The sequence below is a fragment of the Carcharhinus amblyrhynchos genome, chromosome 17 (assembly GCF_965287045.1).
Source record: "Carcharhinus amblyrhynchos chromosome 17, sCarAmb.v2.hapA, whole genome shotgun sequence".
Classification (NCBI taxonomy): Eukaryota; Metazoa; Chordata; class Chondrichthyes; order Carcharhiniformes; family Carcharhinidae; genus Carcharhinus; species Carcharhinus amblyrhynchos.
This window is the reverse complement of record NC_137340.1, coordinates 51,281,315-51,307,226: the sequence shown is the minus strand read 5'-3', so window position 1 is coordinate 51,307,226 and position 25,912 is coordinate 51,281,315. Positions and strand designations below refer to the sequence as shown.

The following is a 25,912-nucleotide window of genomic DNA, read 5'->3' as shown; positions in this document are numbered from 1 at the left end:
ATGAAATTAACCTCCAGTATATTAGTGCAGAGTGCTTGCAATTAGATTCAACACACTTGCGCCGAAACATTACTGTACTGGAAACCGTCCTAATGGCACCTCTTCAGATAACAGAGTCTGGCCTCCATTTGGAGAGGGATTAAAATAGAACATCTGTCTGTGCCAACTAGGAAAACCTATTCTCTCCACCCACAAATAAACAGAGTCACTACAGCACACAGTGAGACTATTCAGCCCATCGACGCCCTGTGCTATAGTACAGAGAAATGGAACACCACCACCTGCAAGTTCCCCTCCAAGTCACCATCCTGACTTGGAAATAAATCGCCGTTCCTTCACAGTCTCTGGGTCAAAATCCTGGAATTCTCTCCCTGTGGTTCAACCCACAGCACACGGACTGCAGCAATTCAAGGAGGCAGCTCACCACCACCTTCTCAAGGGGCAACTAGGAATGGGCAATAAATGCTGGCCAGCCAGCGACACCCATGTCCCACAAATGAATTTTAAAAAAGTTTTTCGTAGCCAAATGTTGCCACGGTTACACAATAGGAAATGTGGCAGGTGCACACAGCAGGCTTTCACTAACAGCAATGAGATAGCGTACCAGGTTCAGCTCAGTGGGCAGTACCTTGGCTTTTGAAGCAGAAGGTTGTAGGTTCAAATCTCACTCCAGGGATCCACTATATTTACGCCAGCAACCTATTTTGCTACTGAGTGAGTGATCCGAGGTTCATTTAAAAATCTTTATTATTTCACGGAATGTGGGCATCACTGGCAATTTTTACCCTTCCCTAATTGCCCCTTCAGAGGGTAGTTAGGAATCAGCCACATTGGATCACATATAGGCCAGACCAGGTAAACCAGCAGGTTTCCTTCCCTAAAGGGCATTAGTGAACCAGATGGATTTTTACACCAAAGATAGTTTCGTGGTCGTCATTATTGAGACTAACTTTTTATTAATTTCAAATTTCACCAGCTACGTTATTTATTTTTATTAGTGTCACAAGTAGGCTTACATTAACACTGCAGTGAAGCTACTGTGAAAATCCCACACTCCGGTGCCTGTCCACTGAGTACACTGAGGGAGAATTTAGCACGGCCAATGCACTTAACCAGCACTTCCTACGGACTGTGGGAGGAAACCAGAGCACCCGGAGGAAACCCACGCAGACATGGGGAGAATGTGCATTCTCCGCACAGACAGTGACCCAAGCCGGGAATCGAACCCACATCCCTGGCGCCGTGAGGCCGCGATGCTAATCACTGTGCCACTATGCCACCAGAAACAACAGCTCTGGTGGGCTTTGAACCCGTGTCCCCAGAGAATTAGCCTGGACCTCTGGATTACTAGTCCATTGACAATACCACTACCCCAGCTTCTCTACTTGGCCATCTTTCTATGGGCGCTGTCCGCTCTATCAGGTGGACAAGGAAGATGTGGTGGTGATACTATGCTGGAAAAGGGAGCACCATAAGGAGCACTCATGTAGTTCTTAGCAGGTTGGTGAGGGATAAATATTAGTCTGAGCACCAAGGAGGGCACGCCTGCTCTTCCTAAAAAACAGGACGTGTGAAATGTTTGACATCCAACAGAGAGAGCAGACATTCCCCTGGCTTTCAGCTGGTCGACAGAACCTCTGACAGTGCAGCACTCCCCCGATACTGGCACTGGCAGTGTCTAGATTTTGCACTCGAGGTTTCTGGAGCAGGGATTTGAACACACGATGCTCTGACTCTGCAGCAACAGTGAGCCGTGGCTGAGACCTGATCCATCCCCGGAGACCCCAGGACAATCCCGCAGGGTTAGCAAGCAAACCCTGCCTGGGAGGAAGCTGGTGATGATGGTGAGGAGAGTGTGGAATGGTACAACCGGTTTGCATTGAGGAATGCAGGCAGAAACTTGGCCAAACAGCCGTGATCTTTGTGAAGCCAGTCACAAACTGATCCCTGTCAGGATGTCCCAGAGGAAGCTTACCTGTTGTCCTGGGAGGGGCAGGCGGCTCCCCCAGCACCAGTCTCATCCTCTTTGCGTGTGTTTTCCCTTGATAATGAGACTGTGCTACAATTGCGGAGGTGAAGAACATGTTACAGAGGGTGCAGCATTTGTTTTTATCCACCTCTCCGTCATCGCTGTCCTGGGAGAATAGAGAGAGAGGAAGAGAGAGAAGGGTTAAAAGCCAATGGATCAAAATAGAGATCTACCCCAAATACCTCTATAAGAACAAAGAACAGTACAGCACAGGAACAGGCTCTTGGGCCCTCCAAGCCTGCGCCGAACGTGATGCCCTAACTAAGCTTAAACAAAACCTTCTGCCCTTACTCGGTCCTATCCCTCTATTCCCTCCCTATTCATGAACCCAATGGTGCCTTTTAAATGTTGCTAATGTGTCTGCTTCCACCCCCTCCTCCAGCAACGCATTCCAGGCGCTCACCGCTCTCTGCGTGAAAAATTCCCCCCACACATTTCCCTTCAACTTTCCCTCTCTCGGCTTGAACCTGTGCCCCCCTGTAATTGACACGTCCACCCTGGGAAAAAGCCTCAGACTATCCACCCTGGCAATTACAGGGGGGCACAGATTCAAGGTGAGAGAGGGGAAGCTTAAGGTGAGAGGGGAGAGATACAAAAGGGTCCGGGGGGCAATTTTTTCACACAGAGGGTGGTGAATATCTAGAACAAGCTGCCACAGGCAGTAGTAGAGGCGGGTACAATTTTGTCTTTTGAAAAAATCAGTTAGACAGTTATACGGGTACGATGGGTATAGACGGATATGGGCCAAATGCGGGCAATTGGAACTAGCTTAGGGGTTTAGAAAGAAAAAGGACAGCATGGACAAGTTGGGCTGAAGGGCCTGTTTCCATGCTGTAAACCTCTATGATTCTATGAGCAGGGAGCGAATTAAGGGTTAGGGGCTGAATAAGGGCAGAAGATTTTGTTTTAGTTTAGATAGGGCATTTAGTTACGACGCAGGCTTGGAGGGCCGAAGGGCCTGTTCCTGTGCTGTACCGTTCTTTGTTCTTTTCTTTGTCCTTTGTGCTGCTTTGGGAATGAGGAGCCACAGCTGGCATTACAGGAGTTACATCAGGCTGTCCTTTGACTTATTCTTATGAATTTCTAAACACCTTTATGTCACATGTGTAGCTTATCCCATTTAATCACTCAACCTCCAAAAGCAGCTTGAGCACAAGTGCTGCCATCCTCACACAGAATTATTTGTTTTATTAGGTTCAGCTCATGCCAAGCAGAGAATGATCTGACTTCAAAGGGAAAAGAGGAAGTGGATGTTTGAACGATTGGGCATCTCTGTAATGGGATGAATTATTGACCTCCCTGTTCCCTCTGGTCCAGAACTACGGGGCACTGTTTTAAAATGAGTTGTCGCCCTTTTCACACAGAGGTGAGGATGTTTTTCTCTCAGAGGGTTGTGTGACTTTGGAACTCTGCCTCAGAAGGACGGCACAGTGGCACAGTGGTTCGCACTGTTGTCCCATGGCTCCAGGGACCCAGGTTCAATTCTGGCCTCAGGTCACTGTCTGTGTGGAGTTTGCACGTTCTCCCCATGTCTGCGTGGGTTTCCTCTAGGTGCTCCAGTTTCCGTCCACATTCTGAAAGACCTGTTGGTTAGGTACATTGACCCGAACTGGTGCTGGACTGTGATGACTAGGGGAATTTCACAGTAACTTCATTACGGTGTTAATGTAACTCTACTTGTGACTGATAAATAAACTTTACTCAGACCAGCCATGATCTTAGAATCATAGAATCTCTACAATGCAGTAGGAGGCCATTTGGCCCATCGAGCCTGCACTGACAATGATCCCAACTGGGCCCAATCCCTGTAACCCCATATATTGACCTTGCTAATCCCCCTGGCACTAATGGGCAATTTAGCATGCCAATCCGCCTAGCCAGCACACCTTTGGAGTGTGGGAGGAAACCGGAGCATCCTGAGGAAACCCACGCAGACACAGGGAGAATCTTACTGAGTGGCAGAGCAGACTCGAGAGGCCAAATTGCCTACTCCTGCTCCTATTCTGTACTGCACTGGAGTGGACGATGAACCCACAACCTTGTTACTTGAGGCAGCAGAGTTGCCCACTGAGCCACTGCAGACATTTGAAACTTACACAATGCACTATATGCAATCGAATGGATCATCATTTGTCCAGCACCTTCAGGAACACTCTTGGAGTGAAACAGTCACAGGATTGTTATGTTCCGAGCTCTAAGCAACACCTCCCTCCTTAGATTCACATATTAGCAGCAACTGATAGACAGCACAACATTAAATCATGGAGTTCTTCAAAAAAATCAGTGTCACAGTTATATCCAGACGGTAGTGAGAATGTGAGACTCACTACAACACGGAGCAGTTGCAGTAAATAGAACATGCAGATTTAAGGGAAGGTGCTGGATAAACACTTGAGGGAGAAAAAAATAGAAGGTTGTGAAGATAGGGTGAAGTGAAGAGGAGGATAACATGGAACCTCAAAACCAGCATGGACCATTAGGGCTGAATGGCCTGTTTCTGTGCTGTAAACTCTGTCAATCTAATCACAGGATATTAGCACATGGTAATGATAAGAAAGGGCGTCCTGGTTGTATTTGAAGTTTATTTATTAGTGACACAAGTAGGCTTACATTAATGCTGCAATGAAGTCATAGAGTCAGAGTCATACAGGTTTACAGCATGGAAACAGGCCCTTTGGCCCAACTTGTCCACGCTGCCCAGTTTTTACCACTAAGCTCGTCCCGGTTGCCCACATTTGGCTCATATCCCTCTAAACCCATCTTATCCATGTAACTGTCTAAACGATTTTTAAAAAACAAAATTGTACCTGCCTCTACTACTACCTGTGGCAGCTTGTTCCAGACACTCATCACCCTCTGAATGAAACTATTGCCCCTCTGGACCCTTTTCTATCTCTCCTCTCTAACCTTAAACCTATGCCCTCTAGTTTTAGACTCCCTTACCTTTGGGAAAAGATGTTGACTATCTACCTTATCTATGTTCCTCATTATTTTATAGACCTTGATAAGTTCACCCTTAAATCTCCTATGCTCCAGGGAAGAAAGTTCCAGTCTATCTGGCCTCTCCTTATAACTCAATCCATTAAGTTCCAGTAGCATCCTAGTAAAGTTACTATGAAAATTCCCTAGTTGCCACACTCCGGTGTCAGTTCAATACAATGAGGGAGAATTTAGCATGGTGAATGCACCTAGCCAGCACGTCTTTCGATCAGTGGGAAGAAACCGGAGCGCCTGGAGGAAACCCACACAGACACGGGGAGGATGCGCAGACTTCGCATAGACAGTGACCTAAGCCGGGAATCAAATCCAGGTCCCTTGCACTTTAAGGCAGCAGTGCTAACTACTGTGTCACCATGCTGCCCACAACTAGTGAATGCCAGATACAAACCACACGGTAAAGTATATTTATTCGTCATAAGTCAGGCTTACATTAACACTGCAATGAAGTTACTGTGAAATTCCCCGAGTCACTACATTCCTGCAGCTGTTCGAATCACTGCACCTAACCAGCACGTCTTTCAGAATGTGGGAGGAAACCGGAGCACCCGGAGGAAACCTACGCAGACACGGGGAGAATGTGCAGACTCCACACGGACAGTGACCCAAAGTCGGGAATCGAACCTGGGTCCCTGGCGCTGTCAGGCAGCAGTGCTAACCACTGTGCCACCATGCCATCCCTGCTGGCCCACAGTGCCCTGCAAACTGAGAGTCTGAGGTGCAGCATCTTGGTTTGTTGAATCCATTGCGATTTTCTTTGATGACAATGAATAGGGAAGTGTTCGGCTGATTGGGGTTGTATTCTAAACCAATGAAAGGGATCAGAATCTGATCCATCCTATCAAGGGTCTACACAACAGCAGTCAACGACAAACAGTTGATCATGGAGATTCTGTACAATCTGATTGTGAAGAGATGGAAAAGATTGAGAGAAAGGGAAATGAAACTTCAGTCATGAGGGAAGATTGGAGAGGTTGGGACTGTTCTCCTTGGAGAGGAGAAGGCGAAGAGGAGATTTGATAGAGATGCTCAAAATCATGAGGGAATTGGACAGAGTATATAGGAAAAAACCGTTCCCGCTTGTAGAAGGATTGCGAATGAGAGGACACAGATTTAAAGTGATTTGCAAAAGAAGCAAATGCGATGTGAGGAAAATCTTTTTCACACAGCGAGTCTGGAATGCACTGCCTGGAAATGTGCTGGAGACAGGTCCAATCCAGGCATTCAAGACGGCATTAGATGATTACTTGAATAGAAACAATGTGCAGGGGTATTGGGGAAAAGGTAGGGGAACGGTACTAAGTCATGATGCTCATTTGGAGAGCCAGTGGAGACACGATGGGTCAAATGGCCTCCTTCTGCACTGCAACAATTCTCTGATTCCATGAAAAGAGGTCAGATCAATCGGAAATTCCACACTGGGATAAAATGGGAAGAGATTTTACCCACCGTACTCCCCTAGTCCCATTGCACTGTGGAATTTATGTTAACTTTGTAGTAATTTATAACAAGCCATACAGAATTCACGTCCTGGCCAATATTTAGCCCTCAGCCAACATCTGTAATACAGATTATCTGGTCATTAAACACTGGTGTTTATGGGAGCTTGCTGTGCACAAATTGGTTGCAGTTTTCCCTATGATACAACGACGCCAACACTTCAAACACACACGGGTAAAGTCTCTAGGCTGTCCGGAAAATCAGGAGAGAAATTCTAGTTAGTCTTTTCGATGATGGCTGGTCATGTTGCAGCTTTATAGAACATTAATTAGGCTGCGCTTGGAATATAGTGTTCAATTCTGGTCGCCACACTATCAGAAGGATGTGGAGGCTTTGGAGAGGGTACAGAAAAGATTTACCAGGATGTTGCCTGGTATGGAGGGCATTAGCTATGAGGAGAGGTTGGGGAAACTTGGTTTATTCTCACTGGAGCGACAGAGGTTGAAGGGAGACCTAATTGAAGTCTACAAGACTATGAGAGGCATGGGCAGAATGGATAATCAGAAGCTTTTTCCCAGGGTGGAAGAGTCAATTACTAGGGGACACAGGTTTAAGGTGTGAGGGGCAAGTTTTAAAGGAGATGTACGTGGTAAATATTTTACAGAGAGGGTGGTGAGTGCCCAATACTCACAGCTGGGGGAGGTAGTGGAAGCAGATACGATAGTGACTTTTAAGGGGTGTCTGGACAAATACATAAATAGGATGGGAATAGAGGGATATGGTCCCTGGAAGGGTAGGAGGTTTTAGTTCAGTTGGGCAGCATGGTCGGTGCAGACTTGGAGGGTCGAAGGGCCTGTTCCTGTGCTGTAATTTTTTTATTCTTTGTTCTTTGAATGGGAAGTGGTTTGACCAAGAGGAATCTCGCAAGGGTGAATGGAAATGGGAACGCTGGTTGGGGCTGTCACACCGTAGAGCTGCATATTTCCCCTACACCCCTTGTCCCGTCTGCCTTTTTCCAGTCACTGGTTTTGCTGCACTGAGACGCAGCAGCACTGGAGGCAGACAGAGCAGCACGCAAAGCTCTGTCAATAATATGTGCACTCGGCAGAAGTTACCGCTGAGGTTCCACACTCCCAAGATCCTGAGCAAACATAATGATCCGTGTTTGACAGCTGGAAGTCTGATCAGAATATCATCAGCAGCTCCTGAGTCGATGCAGATCTGAGGGATGCGCTTTGATGCATTGGCATGATACAAAGTGCATAACGTATGCAGAGACACACAAATCTCACAGCGGGAACAAGTGCGAATGCAAATTTACTGAACAGGTTACATTTCCTTCCATGGTTCCTTTATAAATAACATGGCTTTTTTTTTCTGCATTATGGAACAACCTCCCCTTTTATCTCACTGTGAGTGCACCCTGTCACACACACACAGTTGGAAGTAGAGAACTTTTTGGTGAGTGCTTATTGAAATATTGGTGGCTCATTCAGCTTGAGCCTGTTCTGCCACGCACAGTGGCACAGAGCGTTAGCGCTGCTGTCTCACAGCGCCAGGGACCTGGGTTCGATTCCCAGCTTAGATCACCTTCTGTGCGGAGCCTGCATGTTCTCCCTGTGTCTGTGTGGATTTCCTCTGGTTGACCTGGTTTCCTCCCACATTCCAAAGATAGCTGGATTGGCCATGTTAAATTGCCCTTTGGAGTCCAAAGATGTTTAGGCTAGGGGGATTAGCCATGTTAAATGTGTGGGGTTACAGGGATAGGTGTGTGGGGAGGCGGGCCTGGATAAGGTGCTCTGTTAGAGAGTAGGTGCGAACTCGATGGGCCAAATGCCCTCCTCCTGGATAGGAGGAATTCTATGAATTAGATCATGGCTGATTGGTATCAGTCCTGAATGGTGCTACATAAATGCACGTTCTTTTTTTTGACCTCTTCTTTCAGGAGAGCAGAAATTCCATCTCTTTGAGTTTCTAACAATTTGGAGTCTGTTAAACATGATGATAGATCTTTTCGCCAAATGTCTGACTAAACATGTCCAACCAATGTGCACATTGTGAGGATTCTCAAATATTAACCCTGATATTTTTTGACACACACACACAGCTCACTATTTAAACCCACAGAAGCAAGCACTGTATCGAGTGAAACAGTTAACTGGACCACTAGTGTCATTCTGACCACGCCAAAGCCTAGCTCTAGCTCGCAACCACTAGAACAATGGAAAACAGCAACCAAAATCTCAGCAGGTCTGGCAGTATTTGTAAGGAAAGAAAAGAGCTGACGTTTCGATGTCAAAGCCAAAATGCATAGAAAGTGGGAGATATCTGTGCCTTTTAGCTTTGACAAAGGGTCATTTGGACTCGAAACGTCAGTTCTTTTCTCTCCTTACAGATACTCCCAGAGCTGCAGAGATTTTCCAGCATTTTCTCTTTTGGTTTCAGGTTCCAGCATCTCCAGTAATTTGTTTTCATCCAATGGAAAACAGCAAGCTGCATGCAGAATGTTATTCTACTGCAGGCGTGTGGAGCTAACTAATGTTTGCAGAAAGTCATTGAAGCAACATCCATACACTTCGATATTTGTCTATATGTAGAGAATGGGACAGAAAGGTTTCTGAGAATGGTTCCAGGAACAAGAGACTTCAGTTACGTGGGTAGACTGGGGAAGCTCTTATTTGTTGCCTTAGAGAACGATGAGAAGAGATTTGATTGAGGTTGTTAAAAAGCAGACAGGCATCAACTTGAAAAGAGAAACTGGCCCCACTGGCAAAGGACTTGTATTTGAAATGAACTAAAGGAGACAAGAGAAAAACCTTTTTACACAGTGTATGGTTAGGATCTGGAATGTACTGTCTGAGAGTGTGGTGGAGACAGATTCAAACAATGAGTGGTTAGGATCTGGAACGTACTTTGAGAGTGTGGTGGAGGTAGATTCACACAGCGAGTGGTTAGGATCTGGAATGCACTGTCTGAAAGTGTGGTGGAGACAGATTCACACAGCTAGTGGTTAGGATCTGGAATGCACTGTCTGAAAGTGTGGTGGAGACAGATTCACACAGCGAGTGGTTAGGATCTGGAATGTACTCTCTGAGAGTGTGGTGGAGGCTGATTCGAGTGCTGCTTTCCAAAGGAAATTGGGTCACATGGAGGGAAAACATTTCCCGGGCTCTCGGGGAAGGACAGGAGAGTGGAACATGTTAAACTGCTCTTGTAGAGAACCAGAATGGGCTCAATAAACTAATTAACCTCCTTTGGCACTGTGACAATTCTGTGATTCTACTTTTTATTTGTTGGATTTGCACTCTGCGTGAAACTGTCTCCTGGTGTCAATGCTACAGTGGCTCAGGGTCGGGCGTTCACCTCCCTGCTAACACATTGTGGATTCAAGTTACATTCCAGGACTTGGTGAGAAGGTGGGGAATGGGAATGGGATTGTGATGGATTGGGGATGTGGTGCTTGGGGTGGGGTTGGAAGCAGATTTTAACACAGGTTCTCCAAGTTGTCCAGTATAACTTAGGAAACCATACAGTTCTTCCAGACCATCTTCACAGCAGGAATAGCCCAAAACCCTGTCAAACATTCAAACTCCTCACCACAGCGGGCATTGCCAATGCAGTACTGAGGGATCAGTGCCTAGCCAGAGATGCTGTTTGTTCAAAGAGATATCAAAGCAAGCTCGTTGGTGTGGGTGGATGGAAAGTAAATGGGATTCTTGGCTTTGTAGCTCGAGACAAGTGTACAAAGACAGGTTCAAGTTCATTTGCCAAATAGCTGCCCAGCCTGTATATTTTCCAATGTGACTGCGGTGTTCTTGAGATTGGTACGGATGGTAAACTGAAACCTTAGGACCAGATTTTGACTCATTCAAACAATCCATCGAGTCAGAATAACAATCTGGCTCATCAAGTCATGCTGCATAGCAGGAGGCCATTCAGCCCATCATGCCCATGACAATTCTTTCACAGAATCCCTAGAGTACAGAAGTGGGCCCACCGAGTCTATACAGACCACAATCCCACCCAGACCTTATTCCTGTAACCCCCACACAATTACCCTGCTAATCCCCCTGACACAAGGGTCAATTTAGCATGACCAATCCACCTAACCCACACATCTTTGGACTGTGGGAGGAAACTGGAGCAGCCAGAGGAAACCCAGGCAGACACGGGGAGAATGTGCAGCCTCTGCACAGACAGTGAGCCGGGAATCGAACCCGGGTCCCTGGCGCTGTGAGGCAGCAGTGCTAACCACTGTGCCACCCAGTCAGTCTCCCCTTCTGCCCCGTCTAGTTTCACCTTTTCATGTATTTCGCTGATTCCCTTCATTGAACCTGCTTCCACTATCCTCCCAGACAGTTTCGCGATTGAGAACTGAAAGGAGTAGAAGAGCTGTCTCAACATCGGTGATCAATTATTAAAAACAGTATCACAGGTCAACAAAGTAATTAAGATGCTAACCAAGCTTTGGGATTTGTTCCTGGGGGTATAGAATTCAAAAGTAGTGCAGTTACATTAAACTTGTACAGGACTCTATTCAGACAACACATTGGATGCAGATACTGTGAGTACAGCTCCAGTCTCCATAATATAAAAAAGACACAGAAACAGTGGAGAAAGCACAAAAATCAGGTTTACAGGGATGGGAAGAGAATGAGAGATTCTAGTTACAGGGAGGGAATGAAGGTGTTAGGGTTTCCCCTTTTAAGAAGAGAAGAGTTAGAAGAGACTAGATAGAGAGAGTTAAAATCATGAATAGGTTGGAGAGTGTAGAGGGGCAATTGAAATAACTCCTCAGAGCTGACACAGATAATGTCCCTTCACCAGATTCCCTTGATTTACAAAATTGATCTTTTTATTCATTCATGGGACATGGGCGCAGCTGGCTGGCCAACATTTGTTGCCCACTCCCAGTTGCCCTTGTTTAGAATGCAATTGCGAGTCCACCACATTGCTAACAGTGCCTCAGGTACAGAGTCAGAATCCGCAGTGTCAGTCGTCCTGACATTCCTCAATATATACACACAGATGGGACTCCCTGATCGGATGGGCAATCATTGCCTCAATCAAGGAGCTCATACTCCAAGAGGCCCACCTCATGGGCCTCACTGAGGTCATTACAGGCATGGCTATACTCGTGGGAGAATCAAACACTAGGAGACATAAATACAAGATAGAAATTAATAAATCCCCTAATAAATAACTTCATGAGGTGTAGAGCGATTAGAATGTGAAACTTCCTTGCACAGGGAGTAGTTGAGACAAATAGCTGAATGGGAAGGTCTGCTGAGATGGTATAGATGGAATCCCAGGTGGAAACTACTAGGACAGACTGCTTGGGCTGAATGGCCTGTTTATGTTCTTTATATTCTAACCCAATCTCAAACCGAGCATAGTGACACTGCACCCCCCCCCTTCCACTTCACCGACCCAATAAGCAACGAAAGAGGGATGTGTCCTCTCTGCAGCATGATTATTGAGCTTGCAGGACCCTACAGCACATCCCAGCCTTATATTGCTGACCTGGTTGGCTTTTTATATCATACACGCAGATGGACAACAGGCACAATAATTTGATGAGACCCAGCTTTGTTCTAGGTTTCAGTCTAAGTCTGACGGAGGACCTCCTGATGTGCTTTATTTTAAATCGATAACTGGGGCATTGGATCCATTTCAATTTCAAATGATATTCTTCCAAGTACCAAACAGTGCGAAAGGTGCCTGCCACTTACAAAGAAGGCTTTCATTTGTACAAAGGCCAGGTAGGATGTCCGTTTCAGATGGGTAAGTTAAAACTCTAATGTGTTGGTCTGCCAACTGTGTGTTGTGTTTTATTTTAAATGAAGAAAATCAATGTTTCTTTTCAGTGTGAGAAATCTTTATTGTGTGTCAGAGCATTTGCTCCTCCTGCCCTGACTATTTGTTTGGTGGTATACACACGCACACTGAAATTTATTTTATTAATTCGTGGGACATGGGTGTCACTGGCTGGTCAGCATTTATTGCCCATCCTTAGTTGCCTGAGGGCAGCTGAAAGTCAACCACATTGTGGCTCTGGAGTCACATGTAGGCCAGACCAGGTAAGGACGGCAGATTTCCTTCCCTCAAGGACATTAGTGAATCAGACGGGTTTTGCTGACAATGGTTTCATGGTCATCAGTAGATTCTTAATTCCAGATTTCTTTTTACTGAATTCAAATTCTACCATCTGCTGTGGCGGGATTTGAACCCGTGTTCCCAGAACATTAAGTGAGTTTCTGGATTAATAATCTAATGATAATACCTCTAGGCCATCACCTCCAGGAGACAGACAATTCCATCTTATTGGCCCCTTTGGGCCACTACTCAATGCGATTATAGTTGATCTAACACCACTTGGCCACATTTGCCCCGCGAGCCTTGATATCTTTGGATATCAAAAATCTACCAATCTCAGATTTTAAATTAATAACTGATCAGACATTGTCATTAGTGGTAGAAGGTCTATCACCCTGTGTTGATGGAAGTGTTTCTGAGATGGGATTTTCCTCTATCTCCATGGCGTGTTTCACAGTAGCGAGGGTTCGGTGTGCCGCGTGTACTGGCGGGATCTTATGGTCCTACCGTTGTCATTGGAGTCTTTGGGTGAACGCATCCCTCGCTGCTGGGGAACCCATGTCTGGGCTACACCACTGGGGGGACTGTAAGATCCTACCAGCCTAAACAGCAGCAAGAATTTGGTGCGAATTTCACTCTGAAAAGTCTAGCTCCAATTTTTATTCCGTGCCCCTTGCCCTGGACTCCTCAGCCAATGGAAACAGTGGGTGGGACCTTCCCAAAAAATATTCAAAGTGCTGAGAGAGCAAGAAAATGGGGGAGTTTTGGACCTGTTTTTTGAGTGAGTTAAAAAATGTAATTTTATGACACTTTGTCACTTTTTATGAGCAGAAGTGTGATTCTTACCAGTAGTTGGGTAGGGGGGCTAAGCTCACTGGTGAAGCCAGCTGTAGACTGCTTGGGGCGCCATTGCGCAAGTGCCCTGTTCACTAGGAGATCACGGTCAGGATGTTGGCTTTCAGAATGAGACAGATCTGCGCCTGGCACGAAAGTCTTACACGCTATCTTCCCAGCTCACTGCACTGATCTTCCACACAGGGAGGCGGAAAGATTGTACATACACACTCTGTGTCTATCTATCTGCCCACCATAATATCTTGAAAAGTTCAATCAAATCACCCCTTAACTCTCCATATTCCGGGGAATACAACCTAAGTGTGGAGCTTTGCTCCTTGTAGCTTAACTCTTAGATTCAGGTATCATTCTTGTCAGCCTACTTTGGACTTCCAATACTGAGGTATCTTTCCAGAGGTGTGGTGTGCTGAACTGCTCATAGTTGCACAGCGTGGTCTAAAAGGGCTTTGCAGAGCTGAAGCAATTATTTCCACCACCCTGTGTTCCAGTCCTCTGACACATTCCAAACTGCTGTAAAAAGAAAGACTTCTTTTGTCAAAGTTTCTGGCCTTGCACTCATCATTTCGCAAGAATATCAAATCGCCCTGATAAGTGCAAGATCGAAAGCTTTGATGAAAAATGTCTTTTTATTTCCAGCAACAGTCAAGTAAGTCCCTTACCATCAAACGACTATTCATTCCAAATTGATACGAACCTTTCATTGGAATCAATTAAAGAGACGCCAATTTAAACTAGCTCAATACATGCACCTGCTACCCGTCTCTCACATACAGGAGCAAAAATCTTCACCATCAGACAGACACTGTTTCCATGGGACCCCAACAGGACAATAACACTAAAAAAACACTGGCAGGCTTTGTGCTGCACTGTTAAATCACAGAGTTATGGACAACGTTATTTGCCCAGTCTTTCAAATTCAATGGGTTAGTCTCTTGTCGCGATCTACAGCTTTGTACTTTAATCTCTGGGCTGAATAGTGAAAGACAAACTGCAATCCTATTGTTGTTAATTCCTTTAACGATTGTTTTAAATTGTGTAGCTAAAAATGGGTAAAAGAGAGGTTGTTATTGCACAAAGAAATGACCAAGGTATTGTAAAAAAGCTAATGTCGAAAAGTAAATCTAATAAAAAGTTGGTCAAATGCTTGTCTATTGGAGGAAGCTGAACTGAGTCTGGTCTGGTTGGTACTCGCATGGGAGGTACCCAAGAACACCAGAGCCATAGAAGCCTTTGACTCCCTAGAGTCAACAGGCTCATCAAATCTCCACCATTGGGGATGGCCTTGTGGTATTATCGCTAGGCTACTAATCCAGAAACTCAGCTAATGTTCTGGGGACTTGGGTTCAAATCCCACCATGGCAGGTGGTGGAATTTGAATCCCATTATAAAAAAATCTGAAATTAAGAATCTACTGATGATCATTGTCGATTGTCAGAAAAACCCATCTGGTTCATGCATGTTCTTTAGGGGAGGAAATCAGCCGTCCTTACCTGGTCTGGCCTACAAGTGACTCCAGACCCACAGCAATGTGCTTGACTCTCAATTGCCCTCAGAACAAGGGCAACTAGAGATGGGCAACAAATGCTGGCCAGCCAGTGACGCCCATGTCCCATGAATGAATGAAAAGAACAACCCTCTGGAAGAGCATCCAACCCAGGCCCTATCCTGGTTACGTGGCAAATAGACCATGGCTAATCCATCTTACACATCTTTCAACACTAAGGGGTAATTTAGCATGGCCAATCCACCTAATTTGCACATTTTGGACAGCAGGAAGAAACCAGAGCACCCCGAGGAAATCCACGGAGAACGTACAAACTCCACACAGGTAGTCACCAAGGCTGAGAATTGAACCCAGGTCCCTGGTGCTGAGGCAGCAGTGAGGACCACTGTGCCGCGGTGCTGTCCATAGGTTTGACAAGGTGCAATAATGCAGTGGTTATGTTATTAGACCCGTAATCCTGGGTTCTAGCTAACAATCGAGAGCATGTTGAGTTCAAAACCAAAAAGAAAACTGACCATGTCTGTGGAATAATTAGTCAATGTTTTTGGTCGTTAACTGAAAGGTTGGTGGTTTGAGATCAATCTAGGATGGGACTGTGAGATTTATTTTTCAACAAGATTCAAAGTCTGACCTTCTCGTGGTTTCAGTGAAATGGATATTCCTGTGGACCTCAGAATTCTGACTTTGGCATCAATTTGCAAAAAGCAAGTGTGAGGTGGTCCACTTTGGTAGGAATAATGGTAGGAAGGACTATTACTTACGGGGCGAAAAACTGCAGCAGGCGACGGTGCAGAGGGACCTCGGGGTCCTTGTGCATGAGTCGCAAAAACCCAGCTTGCAGGTGCAGCAGGTGGTCAGGAAGGCGAATGGGATGCTGGCCTTCATAGCGAGGGGGATTGAATATAAAAGTAGGGAGGTCTTGCTGCAGCTGTACAGGGCACTGGTGAGGCCGCAGCTGGAGTACTGTGTGCAGTTTTGGTGGCCGCACTTACGCAAGGATATTTTGGCCTTGGAGGGAGTGCAGAGGAGGTTTACTAGGCTGATACCGGAGTTGAGGGGGTTGAGCTATGAGGAGAGGCTGAATAAACTGGGCTTGTACTCGTTAGAGTTTAGAAGAATGAGGGGAGATCTCATTGAGACTTATAAGATGATGAATGGGATGGATAGGATAGAGGTGGAGATACTCTTCCCGCTCAAAAAAGACAGTAGGACTAGGGGGCACAGCCTCAAGATAAAGGGGGGGCGGTTTAGAACGGAGTTGAGGGGGAACTTCTTCACTCAAAGGGTGGTGAATCTCTGGAATTCCGTTGAAGTGGTGGAGGCTGCCTCGCTAAATATTTTTAAGACGCGGGTTGATGGGTTTTTGATAAGGGAGGGGATTAAGGGTTATGGGGAGAAAGCGGGAAAGTGGAACTGAGCAGCGACAGATCAGCCATGATCTTATTGAATGGTGGGGCAGGCTTGAAGGGCTGGATGGCCTACTCCTGCTCCTATTTCTTATGTTCTTATGTTCAACTAGAAGCTCAAGTTCAGCAATCGTCCCGGAGGTGGCTCCTAATTGGCTGCTTCTGCTCTTGACATCCAGTTAAGGACAATGGGTGGTCCTTGATGCTGCAGCAATTCGAGGGTATGGAGCTCCAGGGCCTCAGCAACGCCACCTGGGGGGGAACCTCAGAATAAAGGCCTGGGTGAAAATAACCCAAGGCTCTCTGGAAATCTCTCCAGCTGATTAGTTTGGGCTTGAGACATAGCCTTTCCTTCCAAGGCGTCACTGAGCTGATGGTATGTGATGAGGAGACGTAGGGCCTTAACAAATTTAACCAGCTACCCAACTCTGTAAGCAAGATCCACTCCACTGCCCACTCCGGGGAAAGCTCCCGGGATGTCGGACTGGCGTCCAACTGAGTACGTTAGAAGAGATCTCTCTGGACCCGAATTATCCCCGGCCAATTTATTTCGTTACTTGTTCATGGGACGTGAGCATCACTGGCTCGGACGGCATTGAGTGCCCATCCCTAATTGCCCCTTGAGAAGATGGTGGTGAGTTGCCTTTGTGAACCTGCTGCAGTCGCTGTGGTGTAGGTACACCCCCTGCGCTGTTAGGGAGGGAGTTCCAGGATTTTGACCCAGTGATGTTGAAGGGAAATGATATGGTCAGAACAGTGTGTGGCTTGGAGGGTAATCTGCACAGGGTGGCATTCCCATGAACCTGTGCGTCCCTCCAGGCTGTAGAGATTGTGGATTTGGATGGAGTTCTTGAAGGAGCCTCCTGCGGTACATCTTAGATAGAATTACACACTGCTACCACTGTGCGTCGGTGCTGGAGTGACTGCACGGGGTGCACTTTTTGTTTCTCCAAATGGCGCCGGAGCGAGGCGACATTTTGCAAGCCGTGCTCAGCACACCTTCTAATTCTATCTTTTACTCTCGGTCTATGCTTCTAAAACTTTATTCCAACTCTTTTAAACTCTCTAACAATGTTTTAATTCAATCTCTGCCTACCTCGCACAAAGTTGGTCTTTCTCTACACTCTAGCTATGACTGTAACAATACATTCTGCACTCTCTCCTTTCCTTCTCTATGAATGGTATGCTTTGTCTGCATAGTGCGGAAGAAACAATACTTTTCACTGTGTACTAATACATGTGACAATAATAAATCAAATCAAGAGGCCAAGTTGTGAGGGTGAATAGCTCAAGGACAATTTTGCTTTCATTGGAAACCCTACGGATAAACATTTACCTCTGGGGCCACAGGATAGCAATCTGAAGCAGGATGAATGTCCCCTTCTTTTAGATGAGATTCATTATCGCTCTCACTCCAATGCTGCCCCCAAGCCCTAACCCCCCAACCCCCTGCCCCCCCAACCAAACCATCCTCCCAACCCCCAGACTGAAATCAACTGACCCCCAACACACTAGAAATCAAAGAGGATGGCACTGTGGCACAGTGGTTAGCACTGCTGTCTCACAGCTCCGGGGACCCAGGTTCGATTCCTGGCTTGGGTCTCTGTCTGTGTAGAGTCTGCATGTTCTCCCCGTGTCTGCCTGGGACTGCTCTGGTTTCCCCCCACAGTCCAAAGAGGTGCAGGTTAGGGGGATTGGCCATGCTAAATTGACCCTTAATGTCCTGGTTTGGAAAAAAAATGAGAAAGGTTAAAGGGATTAGTGGGGTAAATGTGTGGAGTTGTGGGGATAGGGCCTGAGTGGGATTGTGGTTGGTGCAGACTTGATGGGCTGAATGGCCTCCTTCTGCAATGTAGTGATTCTAAGATTCTTTGATGAATCAATTCTGGGGCAGTTTTGTCCTTTAATACTTTAAGGGAAAGAGTGTGCAGTGAGATGTCTCCTTTCACAACCTCAGGACATCCCAAAGAACTTTACAATCACTTTTTGAACGTTGACACTGTTAAATGATGCAATTGCCAATTTGAACACAGCAAGCTTCCAGCAGCAGCAAGGAGATAAATGATCCAATAATCTACTTTTAATTATATTGCTTGAGAAATAAATATTGACTAGGAGACGGGGGGAATAATCTCTGCTGTTCTTCGAAATAGTTCTGTGGGCTCGAGTTTTAAAGGTTATTTATTAGTGTCACAACTGGGCTTACATTAACGCTGCAATGAAGTTACTGTGAAAATCCCCTAGTCGCCACACTCTGGCACCTGTTCGGGTACACTGAGGGAGAATTTAGCATGGCCATTGCACCCTAACCAGTGCATCTTTCAGACTGTGGGAGGAAACTGGAGCACTTGGAGGAAACCCACATAGACACGGGGAGAACGTGCAGACTCCACACAGATAGTAACCCAAGCTGGGAATCAAACCCTGGCACTGTGAGGCAGCAGTGCTAACCACTGTGCCACCCATGTTGGGCAGACATTGTCTCATTTGAACATCGAGTCTCAAAATAAAGTGCCTCCATCAGTGCAGTTGATTTGATTTATTATTATCACATGTACTAACATACAGTGAAAAGTATTGTTTCTTGTGTGCTATACAGACAGAGCATGTCATTCATAGAGAAGGAAACGAGAAAGTGCAGAATGTAGTGTTACAGTCATAGCTAGGGTGTAGAGAAAGATCAACTTAATGCGAAGTAGGTCCATTCAAAAGTCTGACAGCAGCAGGGAAAAAGCTGGTTTTGAGTTGGTTGGTATGTGACCTCAGACTTTTGTATCTTTTTCCCGAAGGAAGAAAGTAGAAGAGAGAATGTTCGGGGTGCGTGGAGCCGGTGGATGTGGTCTTTCTGGATTTTCAGAAAGCGTTTGACAAAGTACCTCACAAGAGGTTATTGCAGAAGGTCGAGGGACATGGAGTTGGGGGTAGGGTGTTAGCGTGGATAGAGGATTGGTTGTCAAATAGGAGGCAGAGAGTGGGGGTCAACGGGTGCTATTCGGATTGGCGGTTGGTGACTAGTGGAGTGCCCCAGGGGTCGGTGCTGGGGCCTCAGCTATTTACCATTTATATAGATGATCTGGAGGAGGGAACCGAGTGTAGGGTGTCGAAATTTGCTGATGACACCAAGATTGGGGGAACGGCAAATTGTGCGGAGGGTGTGGAGAGTCTGCAGAAGGATCTAGATAGGCTGGGCAAATGGGCCAGGAAATGGCAAATGGAATTTAATGTTGGCAAGTGCGAGGTGGTCCACTTTGGTAGGAAGAATGGTAGGAAGGACTATTACTTACGTGGCGAAAAACTGCAGCAGGCGACGGTGCAGAGGGACCTCGGGGTCCTTGTGCATGAGTCGCAAAAACCCAGCTTGCAGGTGCAGCAGGTGGTCAGGAAGGCAAATGGGATGCTGGCCTTCATAGCGAGGGGGATTGAATATAAAAGTAGGGAGGTCTTGCTGCAGCTGTATAGGGCATTGGTGAGGCCGCAGCTGGAGTACTGTGTGCAGTTTTGGGCGCCGCACCTGCGCAAAGATATTTTGCCCTTGGAGGGAGTGCAGAGGAGGTTTACTAGGCTGATACCGGAGTTGAGGGGGTTGAGCTATGAGGAGAGGCTGAATAAACTAGGCTTGTACTCGTTAGAGTTTAGAAGAATGAGGGGAGATCTCATTGAGACGTATAAGATGATGAATGGGATGGATAGGATAGAGGTGGAGAGACTCTTCCCGCTCAAAAAAGACAGTAGGACTAGGGGGCACAGCCTCAAGATAAAGGGGGGGCGGTTTAGAACGGAGTTGAGGAGGAACTTCTTCACTCAAAGGGTGGCGAATCTCTGGAATTCTCTGCCCGTTGAAGTGGTGGAGGCTGCCTCGCTGAATATTTTTAAGACGCGGGTTGATGGGTTTTTGATAAGGGAGGGGATTAAGGGTTATGGGGAGAGGGCGGGAAAGTGGAACTGAGCCACGACAGGTCAGCCATGATCTTATTGAATGGCGGGGCAGGCTCGAAGGGCTGGATGGCCTACTCCTGCTCCTATTTCTTATGTTCTTATGTTAATTATGCTGGTTGCTTTTCCGAGGCAGTGGGAAGTGTAGACAGAGTCAATGGATGGGAGGCTGGTTTGTGTGATGGAATGGGCTACATTCACAACCTTTCATAGTTCCTTGTGGTTTTGGGCAGAGCAGGAGCCCATACCAAGCTGTGATACAAGCAGAAAGAATGCTTTCTATGATGCATCTGTAAATGTTGGTGAGAGTCGTAGTGGACATGCCAGATTTCCTTAGTCTCTGAGAAATTAGAAGCATCGGTGTACTGGAATTCCAATCTCCAACACATGCTTAAACTGAGGAGTGAGAATTTAACCCAGAACCTTAATGAGTCAAAAACAAGAGTGTTCCCCGCTGAGCCACACCCGCCAATTAACTGCATCAAGCAAGAAGAATCACAGTTACAGCTCTCAGGTTTGCTCTTGTGTCTTGTTTTACATGAAGAAGTCTGTCTGATGTGTTGGAGACTGCAGGGCGAATTGAAAGGATTGTGAGAGATTAGATAAATCAAATAGCAGTGATTATGAAGACACACTTTACATAATTACAGACACTTCAAAGTAATCGATTGCATGTAATGTGCCTCGAGGTGCTTCTGAGAGATATGATCAAAAGCTGGGTAAATACGCAGATCTATTTTTGGCAATGAAGGGTGCCCAGCTTCAACCTGAAGTGGAAGGGGAGGCTGAGAGAGGTGAGGAGACAGAAGCAGAGGCCACCAAGTGGTTTCTGATCACAAGCCGTTCAGGATGCAGTGGGGAGAAGAGGTGTACAGAGGGCTTGTTCGGAGCTTTTGGGAAACAGGACAGCGAGGTGGTTAAAATGAAAACAGACAAATAGAATTGCAGGAACGGGGCACTGTAGGTGAGTGTTGAGGGAAGGATAAACTGACAAGCTTCTTAGTGCAATTTCTCCCGCAGTACAACGGAGGGAGTGGAGTAGGAAGGATCTCCTCTGTTCATTGTAGGACAGCAATGTAAAAATGGCAATGAATACTGGAATCATTGATTACATTTTGGAACTCTTTGATGGGACAAATTTGGGAAAGAGGGATTCTAAGGGTGGCACAGTAGTTAGCACAGATGCCTCACAGCACCAGGGATCCGGGTTCGATTCCCAGCTGGGGTCACGGTGTGGAGTTTGCACGTTCTGCCCGTGTCTGCGTGGGTTTCCTCCGAGTGCTCCGGTTTCCTCCCACTATCCAAAAGATATGCGGTTAAGTTGATTGGCCATGCTTATAGTGTCCTGGGATGTGCAGCTAAAAGGGATTAACGGGGTAAATGTCTGGGGTTACAGGGATAGGGCCTGGGTGGGGTTAGTGCTCGATGGGCTGAATAGCCTCCTTTTGCACTGTAGGGATTCTATGATTCTAACGCAAAGTGCGTACATATACAGACAACTATTTTTAAAAAGAACCAAATTGAAAAGTGTGTCAAATGGTATTGAGTGAACTGAATTGGAGATTGAAGACAATAGATGAACCTGTCTCAGTATTTGATAAAGCCTGTGGTTGGGATTTTCCAGCCATTCCCACTGGTGGGATCTTCCAGTCCTGCCAATGGCAAACTCCTTGCCTCCAGGTTTTCCAGCACCAGGGCAGGTTGGGGGGGGGGGGGGGGGGGGAGGGGCGCATTGAACAGGAAATCCCGTTGGCAGAGACGGGATCAGAAGATCCTGCTATGGCCAATGGAGTGCCTCCACTACCATGAAGCACATGGAAATCCCAGCCCTTGTATCCATTGAGTTGGGAAGGTCCGGGGGACTTTGCAACCTCTGCTGCTGAACACAAGGAGGTCAAAATAGGGGCAGAAATGCATACTCCCAATCAGAGCTAAGATTGGTGTAATAACTCCACGGAGGCGAAAGTCCTGTCACCAAATTACTTTATTTACACTATACATCTGTACATAGCCAGCTCTCCAGTTGCTCCCTGCTGAATGCAGGCTGGGAGCCTGATACACCTGCTTTAAATAGGGAGCATGAGGCTCCCTGATTTAACCATCAATTAGGGCTTCGCAGGTACCTCTTTTGCATATCCAACAAGTAAACGAACTCTAACTAACTTAAGGATAAATTAAAAGGGGCAGCCCCCCAAAAAAGGGGGAACAGCCCGAACGTAAAACAAGGTTGAAAGGGAACTCAAAACATTAAATCAGAAGGTGACTATCAGTGTCGATAATACACCCCAGCCCCTGCGGTGCCCAGCATTGGGGAGGACTCATCAGTTCGGTCATACTCTAGCAAGCCAACTTCATTAGCCTGATTTTTGCCCAGCCTCAGACGCTCAGGATGAACTAGAATATTATCGTGTTGTTTCAGTCAAATGCCACCCACTTATGTGGGAAGTGTGTTCATTATTTTGTAATGTTACAGAAGGACAAGTTGTAATTATTAAACTAAATCAGTCCAATCTGTAGCAGTTGCGCCATGTGCTCACGTTCTCTGAAATAGAGGCAGCTTAATCACTTGGAGCTGGCCTTCCCTTGCCAAATAATTGCATAGTGGCACAGCGGTTAGCACTGCTGCCTCACAGCGCCAGGGACCCGGGTTCAATTCCAGCCTCAGGTCACCGTCTGTGCAGAGTTTGCACATTCTCCCTGTGTCTGCGTGGGTTTTCTCTGGGCGCTCCGATTTCCTCCCACAGTCTGAAAGACGCGCTGGTTAGGCACATTGGTCATGCTAAATTCACCCTCAGTGTACCCGAACAGGTGCAGGAGTGTGGCGACTGGGGGATTTTCACAGTAACTTCATTGCAGTGTTAATGTAAGCCTACTTGTGTCATTAATAAATAAACTTTGTGCATCTTTGGATAGATTGGAGGAAGGCACATGGGCAAGATACAAAAGGACACTTTTTTTTAACTTTAACCCACATCTAATGAGATCAGGGCAGTGTGATGACAGGGAGTGGGAGCAAAATGAAAAGTCGAGAATTGGACAAAAATAAACTGATGGGGATTTAGCGGCACTGAGGATTTGCGAGATGCAGATTGGTTTAGTAGTGGGGTGAAGTGGGTGCTTTGTTTTGCAGAGTGGAGACTAGCAATCTAGGGACCTGGGTCATAGCCACACCCAGTTACAAAGCAAGGCTCTCTCAGGGACAATCAAACTGTTGTTTGGAAAAGGAAGCAGCCGGATTCTGCCTGTGTCAGACACCAGAAATTCTACTCTAAACTAGAAGAATCATAGAACCCTACAGTGCAGAAAGAGGCCCTTCAGCCTGCACCAAACACAATCTCACCCAAGCCCTATTCCTACATATTATACTCACTAATCCCTTTAACCTTCGCATCCCTAGACACTAAGGGGCAATTTTTTAGCATGGCCAATCAACCTAACCCGCACATCTTTGGACTGTGGGGGGAAACCGGAGTACCCGGAGGAAACCCATGCAGACGCAAGGAGAATGTGCAAACTCCACACCGACAGTGACCCGAGCCGGGAATCGAACCCAGCACCCTAGGGCTGTGAAGCAGCAGTGCTAACCACTGTTCCACCATGAAAGAATGATTTCCAGAAGAAAGCGACAGGTCCGGTTTGATAACTATTTGCTGGAATTGGCTCATCCTGTTAAAACCTATGGGATGTTGTTTTGGAGAAGGTGTATTCTTAGAGTTTAAGAAAGCAGATAGATTTGGATTAGTGGCTGTGGGTGGGGGCATAATTTAAGTGTACTGGGGAACCATTATTGAAGCTTATTATAAGTGATGTTCTGCGCTGTTGTCTTTCGCGTGTGTTTTAAAGTTGAATAAACATTTTGTAAACCCTCATCTCTTTTCTCACACTTTTTTTCAAATCGCAAAAAAGAATAGTGAAGTAAATCACGCTTCTTTGTCGGACTATTTAGTTTAATTTAGCCCCCAGGTTGTTCACATTTCCTCAGCAGAATCTCTTTCTTAGTCTCTGCCCCATTGTCGGTCAGTAAGCATGTGGAGCATGAATCCTTCCCATTCCACTCCAAGTTTCTCTCCTCCCCTGAGGAAATGAACTTATCCCTGGCAGCGGGTAGACAACACAGCCACCTGGATCTATGCCTTCACCTACAGAGAACAGCCTCTGGCCTCCAAACTATACTGCCCCCAACTATAAAACAAGAAGGCAGATTACTACCTGAATGGCTGTAAAATGGGAGAGGGGAGTGTGCAGAGGGACCCGGGTGTCCTTGTGCACCAGTCACTGATGGTAAGCATGCAGGTGCAGCAGGCAGTAAAGAAAGCAAATGGCATGTTGGCCTTCATCGTGAGAGGTTTTGAGTATAAGAGCAGAGATGTGCTATTGCAATTATACCGGGCCTTGGTGAGGGCACACCGAGAGTATTGTGTGCAGTTTTGGTCTCCTTTTCTGAGGAAGGATGTTCTTGCTCTCGAGGGAGTGCAGGTTTACTAGGCTGATTCTGGGGATGGAGGGACTGACGTACAAGGAGAGATTGACTGGGTTAAGTTTGTTTTTGTTGGAGTTCAGATAAATGAGGAGAGATTTCATAGAGATTTATAAAATTCTAACAGACCCAGACAGGGTAGATGCAGACAGGATGTTCCCGATGGTGGGGGAATCCAGAACCAGGGGTCACAGTCTGAGGATTCGGGGTAAACCATTTAGGACGGAGATGAGGAGACATTTCTTCACCCGGTGAGCCTGTGGAATTCATTACAGGAAGTAGTTGATGCCAAAACATTGAATGTATTCAAGAGGCGGCTGGATATAGCACTTGGGGCGAATGGGATCAAAGGTTATGTGGGGGAAAGCAGGATTAGGCTATTGAGTTGGGTGATCAGCCATGATCGTGATGAATGGTGCAGCAGGCTTGAGGGGCTGAATGGCCTTCTCCTGTCTTCTATGTTTCTATATATTCCTCTTAACTCCTCACACTTGAATGAACCCCCACACCGTGCTGCTGTGGTCAGTTTGTGTAACCTCCCTGCAGTCTCTGTTCTTGTCCCAAACTGCAAGACCCTCCAACATGCTGTGTAATTATAAGGGCTGAGTCTCCTTCAGTGCTCACTTTTGGATTCTCGTAACCTCCTGTCTAACAGTAACACCCTGCTGTCTCTGACCAGCAGCAGCTCTGAGGTACCTAAGGGGTGTGATTACTAATTGGAACAAGCTGCCCTCTTCCCAGTGCATCGCAGTGTCCGAAACCTGGATTCCAGCTCATCAATGTGGAGTCAAAGTTCCTTGAGCCGCAGACGCTTACTGCTGATGGAGTCACCGCGGATCACACTGGTGTCCACCGGTCCCACATGCTACAGCTGCAACACTGCTCTGCCACCTCCATATGTTTCATCTAATTAATGTTTAGAAATATCACTCCATGGTCATTGGTAGCTAGATTATGGAGCTTAGCTTGTTACACTACAAATTTAATTAAACCTTTATATTCTTTATACACCTATGACTGCGTGGCCAAATTCCCTTCCAATATGATTTTCAAGTTTGGTCACTACATCCCCTGACAATGACGAGCCAGAGTCCAGGAATGAGATAGAGAGTCTGGTGAACTGATGCAGCGACAATGATCTCTCCCTCAATGTCAACAAAACGAAGGAGATTGTC

At 46.4% G+C, this 25,912-nt stretch overlaps 1 protein-coding gene across 1 annotated transcript in view; it reads right to left on the bottom strand.

Annotated features, from left to right (window-relative positions):
* Positions 1–25,912, bottom strand: part of LOC145354508 (zinc finger matrin-type protein 4-like) — a 400,098-nt gene that overhangs the window by 249,796 nt on the left and 124,390 nt on the right. Inside the window, exon 4 of the mRNA XM_080205937.1 lies at positions 1,976–2,135. Coding sequence (XP_080062063.1) covers positions 1,976–2,135 — 160 coding nt within the window. The remainder of the gene's footprint in view (positions 1–1,975; positions 2,136–25,912) is intronic.